The sequence below is a fragment of the Xiphophorus hellerii genome, chromosome 6 (genome assembly GCF_003331165.1).
Source record: "Xiphophorus hellerii strain 12219 chromosome 6, Xiphophorus_hellerii-4.1, whole genome shotgun sequence".
Lineage (NCBI taxonomy): Eukaryota > Metazoa > Chordata > Actinopteri > Cyprinodontiformes > Poeciliidae > Xiphophorus > Xiphophorus hellerii.
The window spans coordinates 29,997,987-30,020,870 of NC_045677.1; the positions used below are offsets into that span (position 1 = coordinate 29,997,987).

The 22,884-nt window shown below is 48.3% G+C and overlaps 3 protein-coding genes across 14 annotated transcripts in view; 2 read left to right on the forward strand and 1 right to left on the reverse strand.

Annotated features, from left to right (window-relative positions):
• Positions 1–1,712, forward strand: part of rasal2 (RAS protein activator like 2) — a 48,367-nt gene extending 46,655 nt beyond the window's left edge. For all 11 annotated transcript variants that reach the window (XM_032564379.1, XM_032564371.1, XM_032564373.1 and 8 more), the window contains one exon: positions 1,042–1,712. In XM_032564379.1, coding sequence (XP_032420270.1) covers positions 1,042–1,209 — 168 coding nt within the window. In that variant the 3' untranslated portion in view covers positions 1,210–1,712. The remainder of the gene's footprint in view (positions 1–1,041) is intronic.
• Positions 1,713–5,136: 3,424 nt separating this feature from the next.
• Positions 5,137–7,616, reverse strand: LOC116720954 (E3 ubiquitin-protein ligase TRIM21-like). The gene is made up of 2 exons (XM_032564479.1): positions 7,323–7,616; positions 5,137–7,139 (listed from the first exon to the last, which is right to left on the reverse strand). The coding sequence occupies exon 2, from the start codon at positions 7,129–7,131 to the stop codon at positions 5,470–5,472; it is 1,662 nt and encodes a 553-aa protein (XP_032420370.1). The 5' UTR covers positions 7,132–7,139; positions 7,323–7,616; the 3' UTR covers positions 5,137–5,469.
• Positions 7,617–8,531: 915 nt separating this feature from the next.
• smg7 (SMG7 nonsense mediated mRNA decay factor) lies at positions 8,532–22,341 on the forward strand. Of its 2 annotated transcripts, XM_032564391.1 has the most exons (22): positions 8,532–8,689; positions 9,338–9,369; positions 10,450–10,567; positions 11,415–11,547; positions 11,618–11,789; positions 11,866–11,937; positions 12,470–12,620; positions 12,690–12,825; positions 12,905–13,064; positions 13,433–13,592; positions 13,672–13,742; positions 13,846–14,026; positions 14,105–14,531; positions 14,606–14,747; positions 15,406–15,797; positions 16,696–17,052; positions 17,274–17,420; positions 17,625–17,711; positions 18,279–18,429; positions 18,504–18,674; positions 19,170–19,324; positions 20,168–22,341. In XM_032564391.1, exons 1-22 carry the CDS (start codon positions 8,664–8,666, stop codon positions 20,279–20,281), a joined length of 3,555 nt encoding a protein of 1,184 aa, XP_032420282.1. In that variant the 5' UTR covers positions 8,532–8,663; the 3' UTR covers positions 20,282–22,341. The 2 variants fall into 2 exon arrangements, with proteins under 2 accessions (XP_032420282.1, XP_032420283.1); XM_032564392.1 differs by lacking the exon at positions 17,274–17,420.
• Positions 22,342–22,884: the final 543 nt, after the last annotated feature.

Sequence of the window (22,884 nt, forward strand, 5' to 3'; positions counted from 1 at the left end):
AGAACCTTCTATCAGAACCGTCTATCAGAACCGTCTCTCAGAACCTTGTATCAGAACCGTCTCTCAGAACCGTCTATCAGAACCGTCTATCAGAACCGTCTCTCAGAACCGTCTATCAGAACCTTCTATCAGAACCGTCTATCAGAACCTTGTATCAGAACCGTCTCTCAGAACCTTCTATCAGAACCGTCTATCAGAACCGTCTCTCAGAACCTTCTATCAGAACCGTCTATCAGAACCTTGTATCAGAACCTTGTATCAGAACCGTCTCTCAGAACCGTCTATCAGAACCGTCTATCAGAACCTTGTATCAGAACCGTCTCTCAGAACCTTCTATCAGAACCTTGTATCAGAACCGTCTATCAGAACCGTCTCTCAGAACCTTCTATCAGAACCATCTATCAGAACCGTCTATCAGAGCCGTCTCTCAGAACCGTCTCTCAGAACCGTCTATCAGAGCCGTCTCTCAGAACCGTCTATCAGAACCTTCTATCAGTGAAGTGGTTCTTTTCTGTTCCTGGCTCTAGAACCTTCCTGTTTTCCATCCTGTGTTTGCAGCAGGTTCTCCGTGATGCAGGCGTGTTGGCTTGTGTTTGTTTTCGGTTTGGCTGCTGACCCCCTGACCCTTGACCCCTGGCCCCTGACCCACCAGAGCTTCTCCTCCTCAGGTCGAGGCGAGGCGGCGGCAGCGTGGAGGAAACCTTCATGTCATGTTTCAGCTTCTAGTTTTATTTGGCTGCTGCCTTCAAGCTGCTGCTGTCGGGTCAGAACCACTGCGTTGGTCCTCCAGTTATCGTTACTGAGGGTTTAAAAGGTTCTGAGTTAAAGTTTTAAGTTGACAAAACATTTAAAGCATTATCCTTTAAAACCTGGTGGAAACGGAACCTGTTGAGTCTTAGCTTGGTTCTTTCTTCTCTGAGACGGACTGGGTGGTTTTAACCCGATAGCATTTATTATCAGCCCCTCACAAACCTTTATTCTGAAAGTCACCAGTGTGAGTCTGACTTCTAGCCCCTCCCCTTCCTGTCTCTGTCCAATCAGGAGAAGCGGATCGACTCCCTGGACGCGGCGAACTCTCGGCTGATGGCGGCGCTGACGCAGGTGAAGGAGCGTTACAGCGCGCCCAGCGTCCGCAACGGCCTGTCGCCGAGCAACCCCACCAAGCTGTCCATCACTGAGAACGGAGAGTTCAAGAACAGCAGCTGCTGATTGGCCCACGCGGATCCAGAGGCGGAGCCTGCGATTGACTCCGCCCACCTCTCTGTGACACGCTGTGGACGTTTAAAGAGACAGAACCGATTTCTGGTGTAAATACTGAAGGCTGAGCTGATTGTTGTACAGAGAGAGTGTGTGTGTGTGTGTGTGTGTGTGTGTGTGTGTTTGGAGGTTCGTTTGCAGCGCCACAGAAGCACAGTGAGAAAGAAACGAACCAAAAACACAATCTGAACGTTTTCTAACCGACTTTTTTATGGTTTTTATTTGAAGCTTCTAGTTTTTGTTGTCAAGTTTGAAGCTTTGATTTTTTTCTTTTCCTGATTTAATGTTTCTGACTGAATTTAGTTTTTTTACCTGACGAGTTGTTGTGGGTTTTAATTTATTCCTCCTTGTTCTCGTCCCGTTGCTGATCTACTGAACAGACCTCTGAAGGACCAGGGTCAAAGGTCACACCTGTCTGCTGTCCCATGTTGAGAATAAAACTGTCTGAAAGCATCTCTGTCCTGTCAGAGTCCATGTTTGTTCAGGAGCAGCTTCTGTTTCTGCTCATGTCCAGCTGGACTTGGACCGGTCCAGTCTGGTCCGGTCCAGTTTGGTGCAGTCCAGTTCTGTGCGGCTCAGTTTGGTGCGGTCCGGTCCAGTCTGGTCCGGTCCAGTCCGGTCCGGTCCGGTCCAGTTCGGTCCAGTTTGGTGCAGCCCAGTTTGGTTCGGTCCAGTCTGGTCCGATCCAGTCTGGTTCGGTCCAGTCTGGTCCGGTCCAGTTCGGTCCAGTTTGGTGCGGCCCAGTTTGGTTCGGTCCAGTCTGGTTCGGTCCAGTTTGGTGCGGTCCAGTTCGGTCCAGTCCAGTTCGGTCCAGTCTGGTCCGGTTCGGTCCAGTTTGGTGCGGTCCAGTCTGGTCCGGTCCAGTCTGGTCCGGTCCGGTCCAGTTCGGCCTAGTCTGGTTCAGTGGATTGACGTTTATTTTCCCGCCATCGGTCTCCTTCCTCCAAGCAGGTTTTAACAACAGACATCTTGTTTGTGCACAAACGTTATTTTAATGATGTAACTGCAGAAACTTTAGTCTGTTTCAAAAATCTATATATATAAAACCTTTAAATATTTGAAAAGTTTATATTGAAAAACTGAGTTACTAAAGTTGAGTTTCCCCCAGGAAACCTGCCAAGTCCAACGATGGAGGGAAATCCTCCGGGTTTTACTAAAAATGTTAATTAGTAAAATTCAGAGTGGACATAATTTGTAAATAAAGGGAGAGATGATGCAGCTGGTGATCAGCGGCTTTCACCGAGATTAATGCATCAACTAACCACTTAGCTTGAGCTTGTTTGGTTCTCTGCTGACACTAAAGGATCTGATTCACGTTCTGCTGGTAGAACCACCAGGATCCGCCAGAAACACCTGGACCAATCAGCACCGCATCCTCATCCAGCCTCATCCAGCCTCATCCATCCTCATCAGCCTCATCCATCCTCATCATCCTCATCCAGCCTCATCCAGCCTGGAGGCAGAAATGGGTCAAGATGATGAAACTGAAGCTAACTGCTCCACAGCATCAGGAAGCAGAACCTGCTGCTTGCAGAGCTCCGTCGTTTTAAAGAATATCTCTCCTTTCTGCCTTTCCTCCATCCACAAACGGTTAGGCGGCTCATTAAAGTTTGTTCAATCAATCAATCAAATTTTATTTGTATAGCACATTTCAGCAGCAGGCATTTCAAAGTGCTTTACATCATTACAAACACAGAATCACAAAGCAACATAGAATCAATAATCAAAACAAAGCATTAAGTCAAGTTCCATCAATAAATTTGTAATTGATTACATTTCAAATACAATCCTAAACAGGTGGGTTTTTAGTTGAGATTTAAAAGAAGTCAGTGTTTCAGCTGTTTTACAGTTTTCTGGAAGTTTGTTCCAAATTCGTGGTGCATAGATGCTGAAAGCTGCTTCTCCTCGTTTGGTTCTGGTTCTGGGGATGCAGAGCAGAACCAGAACCAGAACCTGAGAGGTCTGGAAGGTTGATACAACAGCAGCAGATCTTTAATGTATTGTGGTGCTAAGCCGTTCAGTGATTTATAAACTAACAACAGTATTTTAAAGTCTATTCTTTGAGCTACAGGGAGCCAGTGGAGGGACTTTAAAACTGGTGTTATGTGCTCTATCTTCCTGGTTTTAGTCAGAACGCCAGCAGCAGCATTCTGGATCAGCTGCAGCTGTTTGATTGATTTGTTGGACAGACCTGTGAAGACGCTGTTGCAATAATCAATACGACTGAAGATGAACGCATGGATGAGTTTCTCTAGATCTGGCTGAGACATTAGTCCTTTAATCCTGGAAATGTTCTTCAGGTGATAGAAGGCCGACTTTGTAACTGTCTTTATGTGGCTCTGGAGGTTCAGGTCAGAGTCCATCACTACTCCCAGGTTTCGGGCTTGATCGCTGGTTTTCAGTTGTAATAACTGAAGCTGTGCATTGACTCTAGATCTATAACTCTAGATCTATAACTAGATCTATGACTCTAGATCTATAACTCTAGATCTATAACTCTAGATCTATGACTCTAGATCTATAGCTCTAGATTGTTCCTCTTTAGGTCCAAAAATAATAACTTCAGTTTTGTTTCTGTTCAGCTGGAGAAAGTTTTGGCACATCCACACATTTATCTGTTCTAAGCATCTGTTCAGTGATTGGATGGGGTCAAAGGTCACCTGGTGACATCGTAATGTAGAGCTGTGTGTCATCTGCATAGTTATGGTAGCTAATATTATTTCCTGTTATAACCTGAGCTAGTGGGAGCATATAAATATTGAATAAAAGGGGCCCTAGGATTGAACCTTGGGGTACCCCACATGTGACCTTTGACCTCTTTGATGAAAAGTTTTCAATTGAAACAAAGAAATCCCTGTTCTTTATGTAGGATTCATACCAGTTAAGCACTGGACCGGAGAGTCCGACCCAACTCTCCAGTCGGTTCAGTAATATGTCATGGTCAACACTGAGGTCCAACAGAACCAGCACTGTGGTTCTGCCACAGTCCGTATTTATATGGATGTCATTGAACACTTTGACTAGGCCAGTCTCTGTGCTGTGGTGACCATGGAAACCAGACTGGAAGGAGTCAAAGCGGTTGGTTATAGTTAGGAAGCTAGTTAATTGTTTACACAGCTTTTTCAATAACTTTGCTCATGAATGGGAGGTCAGAGGTCAGAGGTCGGCCTGTAATTCTGCATTAGTGATTTGTCCAGATTGTTCTTTTTTATCAGTGGTTTGATTACTGCTGTTTTCAAAGCCTGGGGGAAAACGCCTGATGAGAGCGATGAGTTACTATCTGGATCAGATCAGCAGCAATAACAGGCAGGACTTTCTTAAAGAAATGTTCTAGAGTTATAGATCTAGAACATCCAGACAGCAGGAACTGGAGCTTATTTGACTTATAATTTCCTGTAGGGTTTTATAATTAAGTAGTTGAAATTGGGTCATTTTTCCTGTATTTGTTTTGTTTGGGCTCAGCATTGGTACTGACTTTATAGTGGATGTACAGATTAATCCTCTGATTTTTTGAATTTTCTCTGAAAAGAAGCTGGAAAACTGGTTGCAGGCGGCAATACATTGGAAATCAGGCGTAACGTCACAGTCATTATTTCTAACGTTTTGTCAGATCAGCAGCTCTGAAGGCCTGAGATGTTCTGTGAGTAACTTTTATCTGACCAAGAAAAATTCTGGGAAAAATACCAGAAATTCTTAGATTTTCACAAGGAGCTACTTTTATTTTCAGGACACTGAGAATATGGGCACCGGATATTAATCTTTAGTTTCTGCTCTATTTTAATTATTATAAACTTGTGGGATTCATATTCTTTCTGTAATAAAACTTTAAAGATAGATATTAAAACCTTTAACATGAAAAATAAATACAACAGTCAATTCCACAGTTTTACATTTTTATTCATCAAGCGTCCGTCACGTTACATTTTCACTTATTATTAAAAGTTCAGATAAAACCAACAGCAACCAAAACTGGGAGAAACAGACTTTGAATGTTTTGTTCCCATTATTAGAAATATAATCAGTTTTAATTTGATCTACATGTTGAAACTTAATAAAACAAAGGAAACAATCAGTAGAACAATGAAATAAACTGAAAACATTTTGATTTGACTTTATGATCAATCAGAAACAAAGAAGAAGAAAAACTGCAGCAAATAATCCAGCAGTGAACTGAACTGTGACTTCATCTGCAGTCACTGAGATTAGACATTTTCATCCATCATCATCTTCTTCATCATCAGCCTGATCAACAGGACAGATGATCAGAGGAGCAGAGTTTTTACCTCCATCACTAAGGCTGGGACTAAAGAATGGGTAGAGTTTCTCCTTGAAGCAGCAGCCAGTAAAGGAGTAGATCAGAGCTGCAGCATCTACATCATAGAAGGAGACCAGACCCTCCTCATAATCCACAAACACCCCCACCTTCTGAGGACCAGGATGGAGATGGAGACGGACTGGAGGTCCAGCAAAAGCTAAGTACCCATATCCATTTCTCAACCCAACAGCCCAGAAACCGTTCTGAGGCCTCAGAATGGTGTCTCCCTTCCTGTCAACAGACTCTCTAACCACTGCTAAAGTCCATTTAGTTTTTCCTTTAACCTGAACCTCAAAGTAAAATCTGCCTGAAGAGAAACTCTGCTGTCCTAAAACATTAACACATTTAGTAAATCTCTCTGGATTGTCTGGAAGTTTCTTCGCTTTGTCCCCACAGTAAACTTGTTTTCTATCATCAGACAGGATGAGGTTAGGATGAGCCGTATCAGGATCCAGAGTCACATCCACTGCAAACTGCTGGACCCTCTTCAGCTCAGCCTCCATCATCTTCTTCATCTTCTCCCTCAGATTCAACTTAAACAGAGCCACAGCTCTCACCACAGTCCCCTCATGTGATGGTGGATGAACTCTGACCTCTGTCCAGGTCTTGGTGGGTGGAGCATCTTTCAGGGAGGAGAAGCTTTGGAGGAGGTGGAGGTGATCTTCATCCTGTGAGAGCTGCTTGACCTCAGAGCTCCTCTTCTTCAGCTCAGAGATCTCCTGTTCCAGATCTCTGATGAAGTCTTCAGCCTGTTTCTCTGTAGTTTCCTGTTTGTCTTGGATCTCCTTGAGGAGCTCCTTCAGGCCTCTCTCAGCAGACTCTATCAGAGCCCTGAAGACCTGAACACCTTCTGCTTTCTCTCTGTCTGCAGCATCTTTACTGATCTTCACCGACTCTCTGATCTCCTGGATCTTCAGTCGTCTCTCCTGGATCATCTCCTGAACTTCAGCCTCCGTCTTCCTCAGCTCTGCCTTCTTTCCTTCAGATTCTTCTCTCAGAGGAACCAGCTCGTGGTTCTTGTGGTCTAAAACAGGACAGACCAAGCAGACGCATGTCTGGTCGTTCCTACAGAACAGCTCCAGAGGTTTATCGTGCTGCAGACACATCCTGTCCTCCAGGTTCTCCACCGGCTCCATCAGCTGATGTTTCTTCAGACGTGGAGCGGTCAGGTGAGGCTCCAGGTGAGTCTGGCAGTAGGAGGTCAGACACACCATGCAGGACTTCAGGGCCTTCAGTTTGGGTCCAGTGCAGACGTCACAGGGAACTTCTCCTGGCTTGGCAGCTTGTTGCTCTGAGCTGCTGCTGGCTTCCTGCTGAGCTTCACATCTGAACTGATCAACCATCTCTTTGATGAAGGTGTTGACTTCCAGCTCAGGTCTCGTCTTGAACTCCTTCTTACATAAAGGACACTGACATCTAACATCTCTGTCCCAGTGCTGAGTGATGCAGGTCTTGCAGAAGTTGTGTCCACATGGTGTGCTGACTGGATCAGTGAACACATCCAGACAGATGGAGCACAGAAACTGATCCTCAGACCGCCGGCTGCTGCCAGAAGACATGTCTGAATCTGAGGACAGATCAGGGAAAACTTCAGGTAAAACAATGAGTGTAAAGTTGTGAAATGTTAGTTTCTTTGTGATCCTGAAGTTTTTCCTCTTCCCTTCAGATGATCTGAGTCCAGATGAAAAGGCTCAAACTTCCTGTTTGCTGTTTGTAGAAAGACAGTAAAGCAGTTTTCTGCTGCACTCACCAGGACCAGAAGAGAAACATAAACTAAATTTGTCTTCAGAAGGAAACGGGACGTTTTCCTACACAGCAACTCAGGAATCACTTTGACAAACTTTCACTTTCATTTCTGTAGAAATGCCGTTTTCATCTGTTGGCTCAGTGTTGCTCCTCCCTTTACATTTAAAACATAGAAAGAGACTCAAATATATGGAATAAAACATGTTTTTTTTTAATTGATTTTATCCTCGTTTTATTTTATTTTATGTTCATTTTTAAAAGAGTTCAATGCAGAAGCAGGAATATCTCCACTGTCCAGTCAGACTCTGCTCCTCCCATCAAGTCTCTTTCAGTCTGTTTAGTTTCACTGAATCACAGGAAGTGATTCAGCAGAGCTGCTCCTCTGCTGCCCCCTGCTGGACAGAAACAGAACATCTTCTGGCGGTTGGAAATCTTCCCCACTTTAACTTTGATCACATGCCTGGGCTGTGTTCACAAAGTATCTTTTTTATTCTGGTTTTTAAGTCTGACTGGAGTCAGTTTAGCTCCAGACCTTCTGAGTGAACATGTGGGAGATTTAAATGGACAAGCCTCGTTTGTCTCCATATGTTCAGCCTTGTATGTCTGTCCGGATTCTAATGATTTACTTTGAACAATGCTACAATCTCTTAATGTAAAATAATATTTGAGCTTAATATGAGGTAGTTCTGCAGTCTGCGGGGATTATTGGTTTACATATTTTTTCAGGCACTTCAGTGCATCTCTAACATCACAGGATGAAACGTCCTGATACCATGTTTATGTCAACAGGAGCAGCAGTGAAAACTGAGATTCACCTGAAACAAACTGTTCAATCTGGGATATTTTCTGCTAAGAATGATAAAGAAATGCATAAAATTTATGGATATTGAGAACTAGTTCAACATCTATGTTTATAATGACTCAAGCAGTGAATCGAGGACCATTGGTTTTAGAGAGAATGAGTGTTCAGCATGTATAAGTATTGTTCATTTTGACTGATATCATATTTATCCATCCATCCATCCATTTTCTGTACACCCTTGTCATTAATGGGGTCGGGAGGATATGATATTTAAGCAAATGATAATTTCACAAAACAGCACAGAACCACAAAGTACCTGTATATATATATATATGTGTGTGTGTGTGTGTGTGTGTGTGTATTTTTCACTAAATAGTAAACGGTACTTGATACTCGGGCCCCCGCGGGCCCCCCGGCTCTCCGCCCCTGCTCCGCCCCCGCACCACGGGCCCTCTGCAGGTCACACAGGAACATTATGGCGCCTGGAGGAGAGTTAGCTTCGGGACCAGTCGTAGTATAAAGGACCGGTTTTGACCCGGGAGAATGAACCTCTGCGCCCAGTACCTGCGGTGAGTTGGGCTCCGTGTTCTGGCCCGGTGGTTCCGGAGGTTCCGGAAGTTCTGGAGGCCCGGGAAGGAGCAGGTTTCTCCCCGCTGCTGGATTGTTTTGCTCGGCTGTTAGCCTGGAGCTAGCTTAGCTAGCATTATGAGTTGTTAGCTTCATATATTTGTGATCAGAGGCAGCAGCAGCTTTTATTCTCAGCCACTAATGTTGGATATTGAGTTAATCTGTGGCTAGAGGCAGACAAACTTACTAATTCGTGTTTAATAGTTTTTATACACGGTTTGTTTGTTGTTAGCCTGTTAGCTTCTCTCTGCGGCTGTCTGGTTAGCATCGAAACTGCTACATTTATGGGCTAATTACTGGGCTGGAGCCTCTTCCAGGTGAAAACCGTCGTGTCAGACTCGCTGTCTGCTCATAGTCAGAGTTAATAACAGCTGAGAGGAAGAGTTTCATCTGTAGGAAGCCTCATAGTGTGGGTGGTTAGGGTTAGACCCAGGAAGTAGCCGGAGCCCCTTGGCTTCATGTTGACATGTGATCTGAGCTGTTAAATGTTTTAGTGAGGAGGAAGAGGAGCAGGTGTGATGAAGAGGTGAATGCCGAGGTCCTGCTGTGTGTCTCTAACCTCCTTCTCCTCTCTGTTTACATCGGAGCAGCCAGGCTGAGGCCCTGAAGGCTGACATGACAGGTAGGTCTACTACGTCACACTCACACCTGTCCGGGCTCGGTCTACTTCCTGGGCTTCGTTTGGTTCCACATCATTTAGTCCAGCAGGTTAAAACAGCTTTATGGAGCCTAAAGTCTGTGACATTACCATAACGAATTAATTAATTATTGAGAATTGATCAATCAGTTCGTTTTGGATCCATCAGAAGTCTGAACGTTTCATTCCTGAACCGATTAACGATGAAGACCTGAGGAAAACGTATCATAATCAAAGCAAACAGAATCAGATGACCTCTGACCTCTGACCTGCTAGTACCGGTTCAACGTGTAGAGTTCTTGGACTGATTCTGATGTTTTCTCCTTGTTTTATACTTTATACAGAATAAAACTGATTAAAAAAGGAATCAATGCATTTATCTGGTTTTCACTGAGAAAAGTTTTAATTAAAGTGTTTCTGGATAAATGATTTTTATTCATTTACTGACCAGCAGATAATCCAGTTCCTCAGTTTTTTATCTGGTTCTGGTCTCTGATTGGTTAATCTGATTTCACCCAGAACAAAGACTCGGTCCGTTCTGCTGGTGACCCTCAGGTGAGCCACATGTTACAGGTGCAGGTGTGTCCAGTCTGACCGCCAGAGGCATGTTTATAAACATGTTATAAACGTGTTTATTGCATGTTCTGTAGAGACATTTATCTAATTTATTCACTTATCTGAAGATTCCTATAGTTAAAGTTCTGCAGACAGATGACCTGCTTTACTTCCTGTTTACATCACAGTCACAGGATGTCTGGCAACCAATGAAACGGCTCGTTTCACTTTTGAAGCTTCAGAAGAAAATATTTCAGTTTATTTTGATCAAATTTCAGCTTTTAATATTTTTTATTTAAGGTTTTGAGAACTAAAAATAATTTAGGTTTCAATAAAAATGTAAATTGTTTATAAATGTGCAGAAACTCAACTTTGAATGTTGATTTAAGTGAATTGGAGGAAAAGTTCAGGCTGGAGTCGATCTTCATCACCAGCCGATCATAATGTCATCAGAAACGGTTCTGATCCGATTTGAGTTCAGTTCCCTCCTCTTCCTCTCTGGGTGTCCAGACTCCAAGCTGGGGGCAGCAGAGGTGTGGACGTCCCGCCAGGCACTGCAGGACCTCTACCAGAAGATGCTGGTGACGGACCTGGAGTACGCTCTGGACAAGAAGGTGGAGCAGGACCTGTAAGCTGCTGCTGCACACACACACCCACACACACACACACACACACACACACACACACACACACACACGCACACACACACACGGTCATTGAATCAATTAATCGCAGGATAGATTAAACTAAACTCAATAATCTCCATTTGCATTATTTGCTGTTTTTCTCTTCCCACCACTAACTGGGTGATAAACTCTGCTAAACTTATTTTAAAGGATAATTTTGTTTTCTGATTATTTATTTTATTTGTTTTTGTTTATTTTGGATATTTAAAATGTCATCCAGTGTTAAATGTTCATGAGAATTTAAAGTTTGTTCTTTGTGAATGTGTTCTTGTGTCATTATATCATTATCTTTATATTTGTCTGAAACACCAACATTATGATTTTGTTCATGTTGACAGCGGTCTGTCTGTTTTGGCCGCTGCAGTTTCCATACCTGTGGTCACCTGGTGAGGAGGCGGGGCTTAGCGCTCCACGCAGACGGAATGAGCTGAGAACCATCAACAAGTTTTTAATAAAATAAATAACTTAGTTTAAAGTTCAGGACCAGCGAGTTTTATGAGTTATGAGAAAACTGTGTTTTATCATCACCTGGTTGATCACCAGGAAACATGACGACCGTTCAGAACCAGAGAAGAAGAAGAAGTTGGCAGCAGCTAGCAGCAGTTAGCAGCAGCTAGCAGCAGCTAGCAGCAGCTAGCAGCAGCTAACGGTTGAACTGAGAGCTGAAGGTTTTTATGCTCTCTCTCTATGATCTTTATTTTCCTTCAGGAATGAAACAAACTTCGCCATCTTCGGGTTTGTCTCTGTCCCCTGGTGACCTCTGACCTTTCTGGTTTGCTGTTGCTGCAGGTGGAACCACGCCTTCAAGAACCAGATCACCACGCTGCAGAGCCAGGCCAAGAACCGGGCCAACCCGAACCGCAGCGAGGTCCAGGCCAACCTGTCGCTGTTCCTGGAGGCCGCCAGCGGCTTCTACACCCAGGTACGACCCGGTTCCGGTTCCGGTTCCGGTGCCGAGTGGCTGTGTCTGATCGGCTGCTGCTGTGTTGCAGCTGCTGCAGGAGCTCTGCACCGTCTTCAACGTGGACCTGCCGTGCCGGGTCCGATCGTCTCAGCTCGGCATCATCAGCAACCGGCAGGGCGGCGGCGGCGCCATCGTCACGCCGCAGCCCAGCTCCTGCTCCTACATCTGCCAGCACTGCCTGGTCCACCTGGGAGACATCGGTCAGCAGAACCTCGGCCCGCCGCTCGCCGTCTGGCTCTGATCCGCTCTGACCCGGTCCGTGTTTCTGTCTTTCAGCTCGCTACCGGAACCAGACCAGCCAGGCGGAGTCGTACTACCGACACGCGGCCCAGCTGGTTCCGTCCAACGGTGAGTCGCACCGGGTCCACCCCAGACCCACTCGGTTCTGATGGTTCTGCTGCTCCGGTCCTGCTGGTCTGGTACCGTTGAGGTGTTCTCTGTTTCAGCACAGAGACTCGGTATCAGTTTTTGACCCGTTCAGGATGAACCCGACCTTTTTCTCCGGTTCCCCTGTGACCCTGATCCGGGTCCAGTGACCCGGTTTAGGAATGTTGGGTTGCTGGTTGGAAACCCAACTGACCTCCAGCAGCCATGTTTGTAGTCTCTGACGTTCGGCAGCCATGTTTGTAGTCTCTGGCTGACGTTCGGCAGCCATGTTTGTAGTCTCTGACGTTAGGCAGCCATGTTTGTAGTCTCTGGCTGACGTTCGGCAGCCATGTTTGTAGTCTCTGACGTTAGGCAGCCATGTTTGTAGTCTCTGACTGACGTTCGGCAGCCATGTTTGTAGTCTCTGGCTGACGTTCGGCAGCCATGTTTGTAGTCTCTGACGTTAGGCAGCCATGTTTGTAGTCTCTGGCTGACGGCTGTGCTCGGTCTGCAGGTCAGCCCTACAACCAGCTGGCCATCCTGGCCTCCTCTAAAGGCGATCACCTCACCACCATCTTCTACTACTGCCGCAGCATCGCCGTCAAGTTCCCCTTCCCTGCTGCCTCCACCAACCTGCAGAAGGCCCTGTCCAAGGCCCTGGAGAGGTACCGGCCCGAACCCGGCTCCGACGCCGCGCATCGATACCGTGTAACCGCTCCTCTGTGTCTCTGCAGCCGCGACGACGTGAAAACCAAGTGGAGTGTTTCTGATTTCATCAAAGCCTTCATCCGGTTCCACGGACACGTCTACCTGAGCAAGAGTCTGGACAAGCTGGACGCTCTGCGGGAGAAACTGGAGGAGCAGTTCCAGGTAGCGCACCTGCACCTGGACCAGCCGGTTCTGGGCCCGGACCCGGCGTCATCGCCTCTCTCTCTCTCTGTGTGTGCAGAGGCTGATCCTGCAGAAAGCCTTCAGCTCCCAGCAGCTGGTCCACATCACCGTCATCAACCTGTTTGAGCTGCATCACCTCAGAGACCTGACGGCCGACGGCGGAGAGCCGAGCGGCGCCGAGCAGCAGGTCAGCTGGTTCCAGCTGCTCGGACTCTTCAGTAAGAACTGCCGTCCCTCCCGTCTCCTCAGTGTCCCTCCCGTCTCCTCAGTGTCCCTCCCGTCTCCTCAGTGTCCCTCCCGTCTCCTCAGCGTCCCTCCCGTCTCCTCAGCGTCCCTCCCGTCTCCTCAGCGTCCCTCCCGTCTCCTCAGCGTCCCTCCCGTCTCCTCAGCGTCCCTCCCGTCTCCTCAGTGTCTTTCCGTCTCCTCAGTGTCCCTCCCGTCTCCTCAGTGTCTTTCCGTCTCCTCAGTGTCCCTCCCGTCTCCTCAGCGTCCCTCCCGTCTCCTCAGCGTCCCTCCCGTCTCCTCAGCGTCCCTCCCGTCTCCTCAGTGTCTTTCCGTCTCCTCAGTGTCCTTCCCGTCTCCTCAGTGTCCTTCCTGGGTGTGATGTGCGGCCGGATTCTGCTCAATAAGACCCGGGGGGAGGACATCATGGGGGAGTGTCCTCTGCCGGCCATCAAGTTGTCTCTGGATTGGCTGAAGCTGAGGACCAGCATCTTCCAGGAAGCTGCCGTGGAGAACAGGAAGTAGTGAGTCCAGCTTTCTGTTGCTGTTGTGTTGCGGCGTCTGAACCGCTGAGACCAGAAGGTGTCCTTTGTGTCTCCGCAGCGTCTGGCCGTGGCTGGTGTCCATCCTCAACAGCTTCCAGCCCAGGGAGGAAGACCTGTCCTCTTCCTCAGGTGCGGCCCGGATGAAGAGCTTCGGTCCATGGCTCTGAATGCTGCAGCGGTAAATGTTCTGAGGAGGTTGGTGGTTCCTGAGGTGCGTTTGTTTCGCCCACAGCGCTGCCGCTGCCGGAGGAGTTTGAGCTGCAAGGCTTCCTGGCGCTGCGTCCGGCTCTGCGCTGCCTGGACTTCACCAAAGGTCACCAGGGCATTCTGGTGGACCGGGACGGCCTGCCGGTCCACGCCCGCCACCAGCGCCTCGTTGCTCTGGGGAAGTGGGTCGCCGACAGTCAGCCAGGGTGAGACTCGCCACTCCGCCTCTCAGCGCCTCTGAGACCCAGACGGGTCAGAACCAAACACGTGTCCCGTCTCGGCAGGCTGATCCGGTGCCAGGTGAACGAGGACGGCCTGCTCCTCTTCCTCACCGACATCCCGGAGGAGGCCGTCCAGGAGCCGCAGGAGAAGGAGGCCCCGGTGCTGCAGGAGTCGTCCAACGGCGAGCAGACGCTGAACGACGGCGGGAACTCGGGCCTGAAGTCGGTGCTGTCCGCCGGGAAGACCCAGAGCTCCTGGTCCGACGGCAACGAGCGGCCCGTCGTCACCTTCAAGGAGAACATCAAGCCCAGGGAGCAGAGCCGGGAACCGGGCCGGAACCAGCTGCCGAAAGAGCTCAGCAAGGAGCGCCGCGACTTCCCCAAGGGCAACGGCACGGCCGCCGCCAAGATGGAGCCCAAGAGGGACGGGAAGAGGAAGAGCGAGGTGAAGAAGGCCGCGCACGAGAAAGCAGCCGACGTCGGGAAGCAGGTCAGACCATAACTGACCCGGTTCTGCCGCTTGGTCCGGTCCTGGTCCATGCAGTAACCTCTGTCCCCCCTCAGGTGAAGGCTCAGACGGAGCTGAGAAAGACTCCGGTGTCAGAGGTCAAGAAGACTCCGGTCACACAGACCCAGAGCACCGGATCATCCCAGTTCATCCCCATCCATCACCCCGGAGCCTTCCCACCGCTGCCCAGCAGACCCAGTAAGGTTCACCCTGAAACCAGTTAGTTATGTAGAACATGATGCCAGTAGAAAATCACACTAGAACAAGGAATGAAATAAACATATTTCTGTTTCTTAACATGTTTAAAATGAGTTGGAAGAAACTTATGAACTCGATGGATCGTCATGATTAAATAAAAAATATCAACTGTCTAAATATATTCACCCATTTTATGATTTATTATTCACACATCAGCTCTAACTCTTATGACAACGACCTCATGTTTCCTTTAAATCACATTTTGAATTTGTTTTAACTCCTCAATTAACTTGTTCTATAATTTTACACCATGGATTGAAAAACGACGGCAATACAACGTTACCATGGCAACGGAGCTGGGAGACGCTCCACTTCCTGTCTGAGACACGAGGAACAACCGGCTGACCTCTAATCTGACCCAGAGAGAGCTTGTTGTGTTACTCTTATATCCAGCACTAGTCCAGCCGTTCAGGCTTTAAATTGGACCCGTGGTTCTGAATCTGGGCCCGGTTCAGTCGCCCACAGAACCGGGTCACAGAGATCCTGAAGTCTCTGTTCAGGTTGATGAAAGCTGGTAGACGTTGGTCAGGATGTTTAGATGCTGCCAGTCTTTTACTGTGAAAGGAAAGCAGATTTAACTTCCTGTGTTTCTCCGTAGGTTTCCCGCCCTCGGCCTACGTGATCCCGCCCCCGGTGGCGTTTCCAGGAATCCAGGTGAATCCGGGTTTCACCTTCCCTGCCGGAGTGTCCGTCCCCGCTTCCTTCCTGCAGTCGGCCGTCCACCAGCAGGCGGGCGGCCAGGCCGGGAAGCAGTCCCACATTCCCTACAGCCAGCAGAGGCCGTCAGGGCCGGGGGCCTCGGGCCAGGGGCCGGGGCCCCTGGGCCAGGTCCCCTCGGCCCAGCAGCAGCAGCCGTCCCCCCAGCAGGCCCTGCAGCAGTCGGTGCAGCTGCAGGTCCAGGCCCTCGGCCAGCAGCAGCAATCCCCCACCAAGCCGGGGCAGCAGGGCGGGATGGGCAAGAGTCCGCCGCACCACCCAGGGCTGCAGCAGGTAGGGACGGCTGCCCCGACCCGAGTCAGAGCCGGGTCAGGTGACTCATTAAACCGATTTAAACTCCTTGTTGAGCCGTCCTCAGCGGTTGACTGGAGCTCATTTGAAGACGGGCTCAGAAACCCTCTGAGGTTTGGAGGACTCTGACATCATAGCTGAACCAGTGACGCATATTTTAAATTTATCCTTGCATTAATTAAACTATTAAAGCAAATTCACTCATAGTTCACAAATAGGCACAACTTTTCTGCAAATCTGTCCACATCCTGTTTCCACTAGAACGTGTTCTCTAGGAATTTTATCCACTTGTATAAAAATGGAAAATACTTGATGGGAAGAAGTTACTTTGATTTAGGGAAGGAGACGGTGAGTTTTGGGATTAGACTTTCCCCAACAGGGTCAGCTGTGCCATCAGACAACTGTCCATGGAGATTATTATGTTGACACTCGGTCTGAATGAAGGGATGCATGATATATATTTGAAAATATTTCAACACAAGTTATCGATCACACTAACTTATTTATTGATGTAGTGATCCTAAACACAAAAAGTATCTGGTCTGACCCCAGGCTGACCCCAGGCTGACCTGCGAATGATGAACTCTGCCATCCATTTGGTTCGACAGGGACGGTTCCTATCGTACGAAGGAAGTTATTTTGCAGTTTGTCCATGAAGTTGTGGCGCTTTATAAACCTGCGGTGCAAAGCCGGAGCGCCAATCGTTGTTCTCTGTTTATCTGCATGCGTCTCCGCTCCACCCGCCGCGCGCTTCACTGTGCAGCAGCTCCAGGACGATGCAACACGAGGGCCGTCTCAGTAAAGTTGTTGTTTTCAGGCTGACTCTGTTCTGAGACTCTGCAGGTTTCTGCGGCTTCCTGAACGTTTCCTCTCTGAACAGTTCATGCAGGTCCAGGACCAGCCGGCCCTGTGGAGCCAGTCCCAGGCAGCGCTGCAGAAGCTTTCCCCCCTGCAGATGTCCATGAAGCAGCAGCAGCAGTTCTTCATGGTGGACCCGGACGCCCTGAAGCTGTATGAACAGCAGCTGCCGGGCCCCCAGCCTCACATCTCCAACATGGACAAGAAGATGAAGTTCCCTGACGTTAAGATGCAGGACTTCTACTGGGAGCCGTCGTACCGCATGGACCGGATGGGGGAGGGGCTGGCCCTGATGGCGGAGCGCATGAAGAGGGCCCCGCCTGCTGGGATGTGTGCGGAGCTGGAGGGCCCCGCGGGGCCCCGTGGGCCTTCATTTGAGGTCAGCTGAGAGAAGACCCTGCTGTCTCTCTCTCTCTCTCCCTCTCTCTCTCAGAATGCGTTAGCCGCCTGCTGGTCAGTTTAGGAACTGCACACTGAGAGTCTCTGCTGCAGCTTTAGTGAAACTCTTCCTTCCTTCCACTGTTCTTACTGGCTTGCTCTCTTTCTGTTCTCCCCTCTTCCTCCTCCTGCTCTTCCTCTCCTGGCTCCCTCTCTCACCAGGACAAGAGCTCGCCCTTCCTCCCTCCTGACCTGTTAAAAACTCTAGCAGACCTGGAGGAGGACGAGGAGCTGATCTTTGCTAAGCCTCCTGATTTCTTCCAGGCCCTGGCCGGCCCTCTTAGCTCTGCTCCCGGACCAAATATCTTTGTATGTAGCCTCCTCTTCCTCTTCCTCTTCCTCATCCAGCTGCTCAGCATGCCCCCTCCCTCTCCCCCCAGGCTGTTTTAGATCTAGAAACTGAAAGTTATTTTCTGCTTCATTCCTCGGTCTTCCTAACTCAGACTCAGTTAGATCTGTTAAGCAGATGAACGTTTCACTTCCTGTTTGCTGGTCTGCCCTCCGTCTCTGCAGCTGCCCAGCCAGAGCAGGATGGAGAGCAGCCAGGAGGCCGTCAGCCAGTCGTCCTCTCTGCTGCCCAGCGCCGGCTTCCCCATGCAGGTCAGGACCTCCGTCTGAACAACCAGTTCTTCTCTTCTCAGAATGTTTCAGCCATCAAACAAACTGAATAAAATCAAACCTTTCTGTGTTTGGGTCAGTCTCAAGTTACACCTTTGGACTCAGGAGGATTATTGTTTGGTTTAATTGGCTCCAAATGAAACCGTTCCAACATGTTGTCCAGCAACAGGGTGATTCCTCCTATTTGGGTTTTCAGCAGGTCGTCCTTCCAGAAAACTTTCCCAGCAGATTGTGCAGGAACGCAGCGTTTCTCTGGTGTCGAACCTGATGAGCTGTTTTGCAGATGCGTAGCAGCAGATGTAAAGTTTCTCTTCCTAAATGGAAGAACTTATTGAATCAATAAATAAAACATTTCTGACCTGCAGAAAATAGAAATGACTCGAACTGAACCGTCTGACGACATCAAGTCACATGAAACGTCTGAGAAATGAAACGATCTAAAGGAACAGATCAGAAAGCAAAGTGTCTGAACCGGTTCAGAATATTTCTGGAACATTAAAGAACGAATAAAGGAGTAAAAACTTTCCTGGTCTGTTTGTGTTTCTGCAGGATTTCACCCAGAACAGCATCTTCAGTCAGGCGTACGGTAAAAACCTGCCGCCCAGCTCCAAAGCCGACGCTCCCATGATGCAACAGGAGCCCTCCCTGTACTCCCTGTTCGAGGGAAACCCCTGGTCCCCCTCCCTCCCTGCTAGCTCAGGTACGGTCCGGCCGCACAGGTGTTCTTTAGCCAGGCTGCGGCGCCGTTTAACCACGCTGCTCTCTGATTGGCAGACCACTCCACCCCGGCCAGCCAATCCCCTCACTCCTCCAACCCCAGCAGCCTGCCCTCCTCCCCCCCCACCCATAACCACGGAGCTGCGTCCTTCTCCAACTTCGGGCCCATAGGCACTCCGGACAGCCGGGACCGGCGGGTGGTGGACCGATGGAAAGCCGAGAAACCGGGTGAGTTTCAGGGTCGGGGGGTAAACATGAGGCTCCCGTCCTCTGGTTGGACCGCAGTCTGCTGCTCTGGGTCTCCGCTGAGGCTGGAAACATCAGGCTGATGTTGGCGCTCTGACTTCATTTCCTGTCCAGACTGGTTTTGATTTTGAGCTGTGGTGCTGCAGTGACCCCCAGTGGCGATCTGAGGCTCTGCAGTGTGAATCTGTTTTCCTGTTGAAATCAATGAAAACTTTTAGTTTTCTTCTGCGTTTAGAGGCGTAGAGATCTGATGAGTGAATGAGTTCAGCTTCCCTTTCCAGTTTACTCTTTTCTAATAACGGTTTATCATCAGATATTGTAATAAACTCATTCCTTTGGACCAAAGTGCTACTTTTGATTCTTCCTTCTATCCAATATAATATTTTTAGTTTTGCTTTGTATCTGTTGTGATGTGTTTATCTGATTCTTCCACTGTGGGAAAATGAAGTTATTTCGTGTTTGTGATGCTGCGTTCAGGGACCGGCTTCGGCCTGGACTACCTCCCAGCTGCTGCCTCCGCCGCACCGCCCGACTCCAGCTGGCATCAGGCCGGCTCGGCGGGGAGCTCCTGGACCAATCAGGAGTCTCCCATGGAGGAGTCGTCCTCCACCGTGCTGCTGGACAGCCTGAAGGTACCGGCTCTCCTCTGACCACATCGTCACTCACTTCCTGGTTGGGACGGCTGTTAGCCGCTAAAGCTAACGCAGCCATTACTGCAAACCGAGCGACGTCCATAAAACCAGACGGTTCTGATGCCGGATGGACTTTACTTCTTATCACATTTCCATAAAATATGATTTCAGTTAAAGATGAGGAAAGTGCAGATGTTTGAAAACATAAAATCTAAATTATCCATTAATATAAATCTATAAACAGCTTCTGTCAATATTTAAGAAATTTATCTTTTATATTAGACAATTTAACAGGAAAAAAATCTCATTAAGTATTAAACTATTTGATAAGTGTTATAAATATGTCAATGTTCTGTGAATGAATGAGAGTTGGTCCAGTTTTTATCTTTTATTGAACGTTTTTTCCAGCGGTTTGTTAAAAAACGACTCGGCTGCATCAGAAACATCAACATTAAAAACATTCAGTCTGTTGGCTTCCTGTTCATTTAGTGATCATTAATAAGTGATCGCCTGATCGCAGCATATTGATCAGATATGTAATCAGCTGATCTGTCAGACGGTAGGAGGATTAATGTTCATCGAAACGCATCAAACTGCAGCAGAGCCTCATGTTGAGGTTGACAGACTAGGACAGCTGACCTGCAGCTGTGTGTGTGTGTGTGTGTGTGTGTGTGTGTGTGTGTGTAAACCTTTTTTTAAATAAAACTGAAATGTAATTTCAGTAATTATCTAGCTGTACTTTTGACAAAAGGTAAACACGCGTTTCTTCTTCAGGTTTTATTGTTTGTCATTTTCATGCATCGTAATATTAATGTGAGTCCAGTAATGATGTTTCCCCTTCAGTCCATCTGGTCCAGCTCCATGATGCAGCCCGGCCCGTCGGCGCTGGAGCAGCTCCTCCTGCAGCAGAAGCAGAAGCTGCAGCGAGGCCACGGCGCCATGAACCCGCCGCACTGAAGGGCAGCGCCAGGCGGCGCTTTTGTCCGGAAGAATCACCACCAGGAGGAACGGAGGGAACCAAACACACAAAAAATTAAAGCGGCGAGGAGCGGTGGAGGCTGGGGAGGCGACGCGACCCCCCGACGAGGCTCAATCACCACCCCACCCCTCTCGGCTGTTCGAGGAGCGGTGGCGCCCGCATCGGAGGGCGACCGCGGTGCCACGCCGCCGCCGGCTTCCTTCAACCGGCGGGAACCTGAACTTTGAGGAACGCCCCCAGCAACACCTCGGACCCCCTGATTCAGACAGACGCCTCCCCCCTCACCCAGAAATCTGGTTTCTTCTTGGGAAAACGGTTGGAGCTCCTGGACGTCTGCTTGGTCCTGAGGCAGACGGGGGGCGAGGGCGGGGTGGTGTTCGGGTTTAAGGGGAGGCCAGGTGGAGCGCCGGGGGCGGACAACCAGACTGGACTTTCTGACTCTCCTTTCATTTTCATTGGAGTGAAGGAGGAGGAGGAGGAGGAGGAAGGCTCTTTAAATACCTACTGATTATATATGGGCGTAGCTGCACTGTGGGGGCTGGTGGGCTGAACCAGGGTTCAGACACCTGACGGCGGCGCAGTGGGCGGGGCTAAGGGCGGCCCAGTAGTGTTACTGTTAGCTTACAGAGATTCCAGATATTAACTGAAAAAGAAAAAACTGTATTTTGTGATTTGTTTGTAGCAGTTTTAGCTTCTCGCCCTCGAGGTGAACGGCTTCATCCGTTAGCTTCCTGCTTGAATACTTCCGGGGTTTCCTGCCTCTACTTCCTGGAACGCTTTACCTGATGAAGAAAAAATACTCCAGGTGTGACCTGCTTGCTTGCTGAACCTGCATCTGCTCCTTTACTTTCTGTTCCTGTTCTGCCTGGTTTTAGTAGCAGCTGCTGTGAGTCCGGTCCGCCGGGCCGCAGCGTCTCCCTGACGACCAAAAACACAAAAGCTTCAGTCAGGTTGCTGTAGAAAAGAGGAGGTGATTAATCGCATGATGTGAACAAAATGTTTGAAAAGCTTCTCTGATCAGATCCTGTTGGAGTTTATTAGAAAGGCTGAAAGTTTCCTAAAACCAGGAAATTCATGTTTCAACTAGAAACTACCTTCAGGACCAGGAAGGTCCAGAATCCTAAAACATCAACAGTTTTTGTCCTGATTTAGATCCATGTTTTAATATTTTCAGCCCATGAGCTCAACAGCGACATCTGGTGGACAGAGATGAACTCTGCAGCTGCTGGGATTTCATGTGATTTTAACGCAGCCAGTCAGGATTGCTGCTTGTTCTGGTTCTGGTTCTGGTTCTGGATCCTTGGAGAAAAGTTTCTAAGTAGGACGAAGCTCTGAGACGCCAGCAGGATAAAAAAAACTAGAAACTTTCAGACGTCTGCAGCTGTTACCGTTTAAACATCACTTTTTTTATTTAACTGTTACAGTATTGTAAATATTCAGTTATGAAAAAATGAGGTGCAGTTTTTGTCACGTGACTTTTCGTTTGAAAATATCTAAAAAATAATCAGATGATCAGACGGTTCTGAAAGCTCAGCGGATTATTAATTATTGATCTGCTGACTGTTTTTATTAAAGTGATTCTTTCGGTCTGAACAGTTCCAGGAACCATCAGGAATAATGTCTGATCAGTTTGTTTTCTGCTCGCTTCGTTTTAAAGTGGAGCTAAAATCACCTGGAGTTTGGGTTTTAATCTGAAGTCCTGGAAGTTCTGCAGTTCAAGGCTCGGTTCTGGTGTCTCCCATCCAGTCAGAGCGGACCCGGTTGGACCCGGTTCAGACCAGCGTTCAGCTGCTCTCTTGGAATCAAACCATCGGATGTTTTCTTCAGACTTTCTGTGATCGTACTTTTCATGTTGCTTCCTCTGAGGACGAGCTGCCTGAGTGGACCTGAGGACGAAGGAACGGGTCCGGACCTGGTTCTGGTTCTGGTGGGTTGGAACATCAGCCTGGTGTTCTGGTTCAGGTCTGACCTTTGACTTCTTGTGTTTGTCTCTGTAGACTTTCAGATTTAAATAAATGTCGACTGTGTTCTGCCTCGACTCGGCTTCTTAAGTTTCTCATAAATTCAGAATTTATCAAAGTCAAGAACAACAAACTGATGCAAAATACAACATTAATATATGACTGCAGTTACTCTACAGAGACCTCATGATGACCCTCAATAAGTTCACATTGATTTGTTATCAATAGGTCACATGACCTGGATGCTATTAAAGAGAAAACTTATTTTTTAAATATAAAATTAGCTTAAAAATATAAAAAGGTTCAGATGGCATAAAATGAATTTGCCTCATAAAGTCTAGTAGAATAATTTCACTGATTTCCTGAAGGGGTCACATGACCCGGAAGCTGTTGAAGAAAAATATACGGTATTTATAGACTTCCTCACCGACAGACCTCAGTCAGTCCGGATCGGACAACACACCTCCGATGTCATCACCCTCAGCACAGGCTCCCCTCAGGGCTGCGTCCTGAGCCCTCTGCTGTTCACTCTGATGACACACGACTGCACCCCCAGGTTCGCCACCAACCACATCGTGAAGTTCGCGGACGACACAACGGTGGTGGGCCTCATCAGAGAC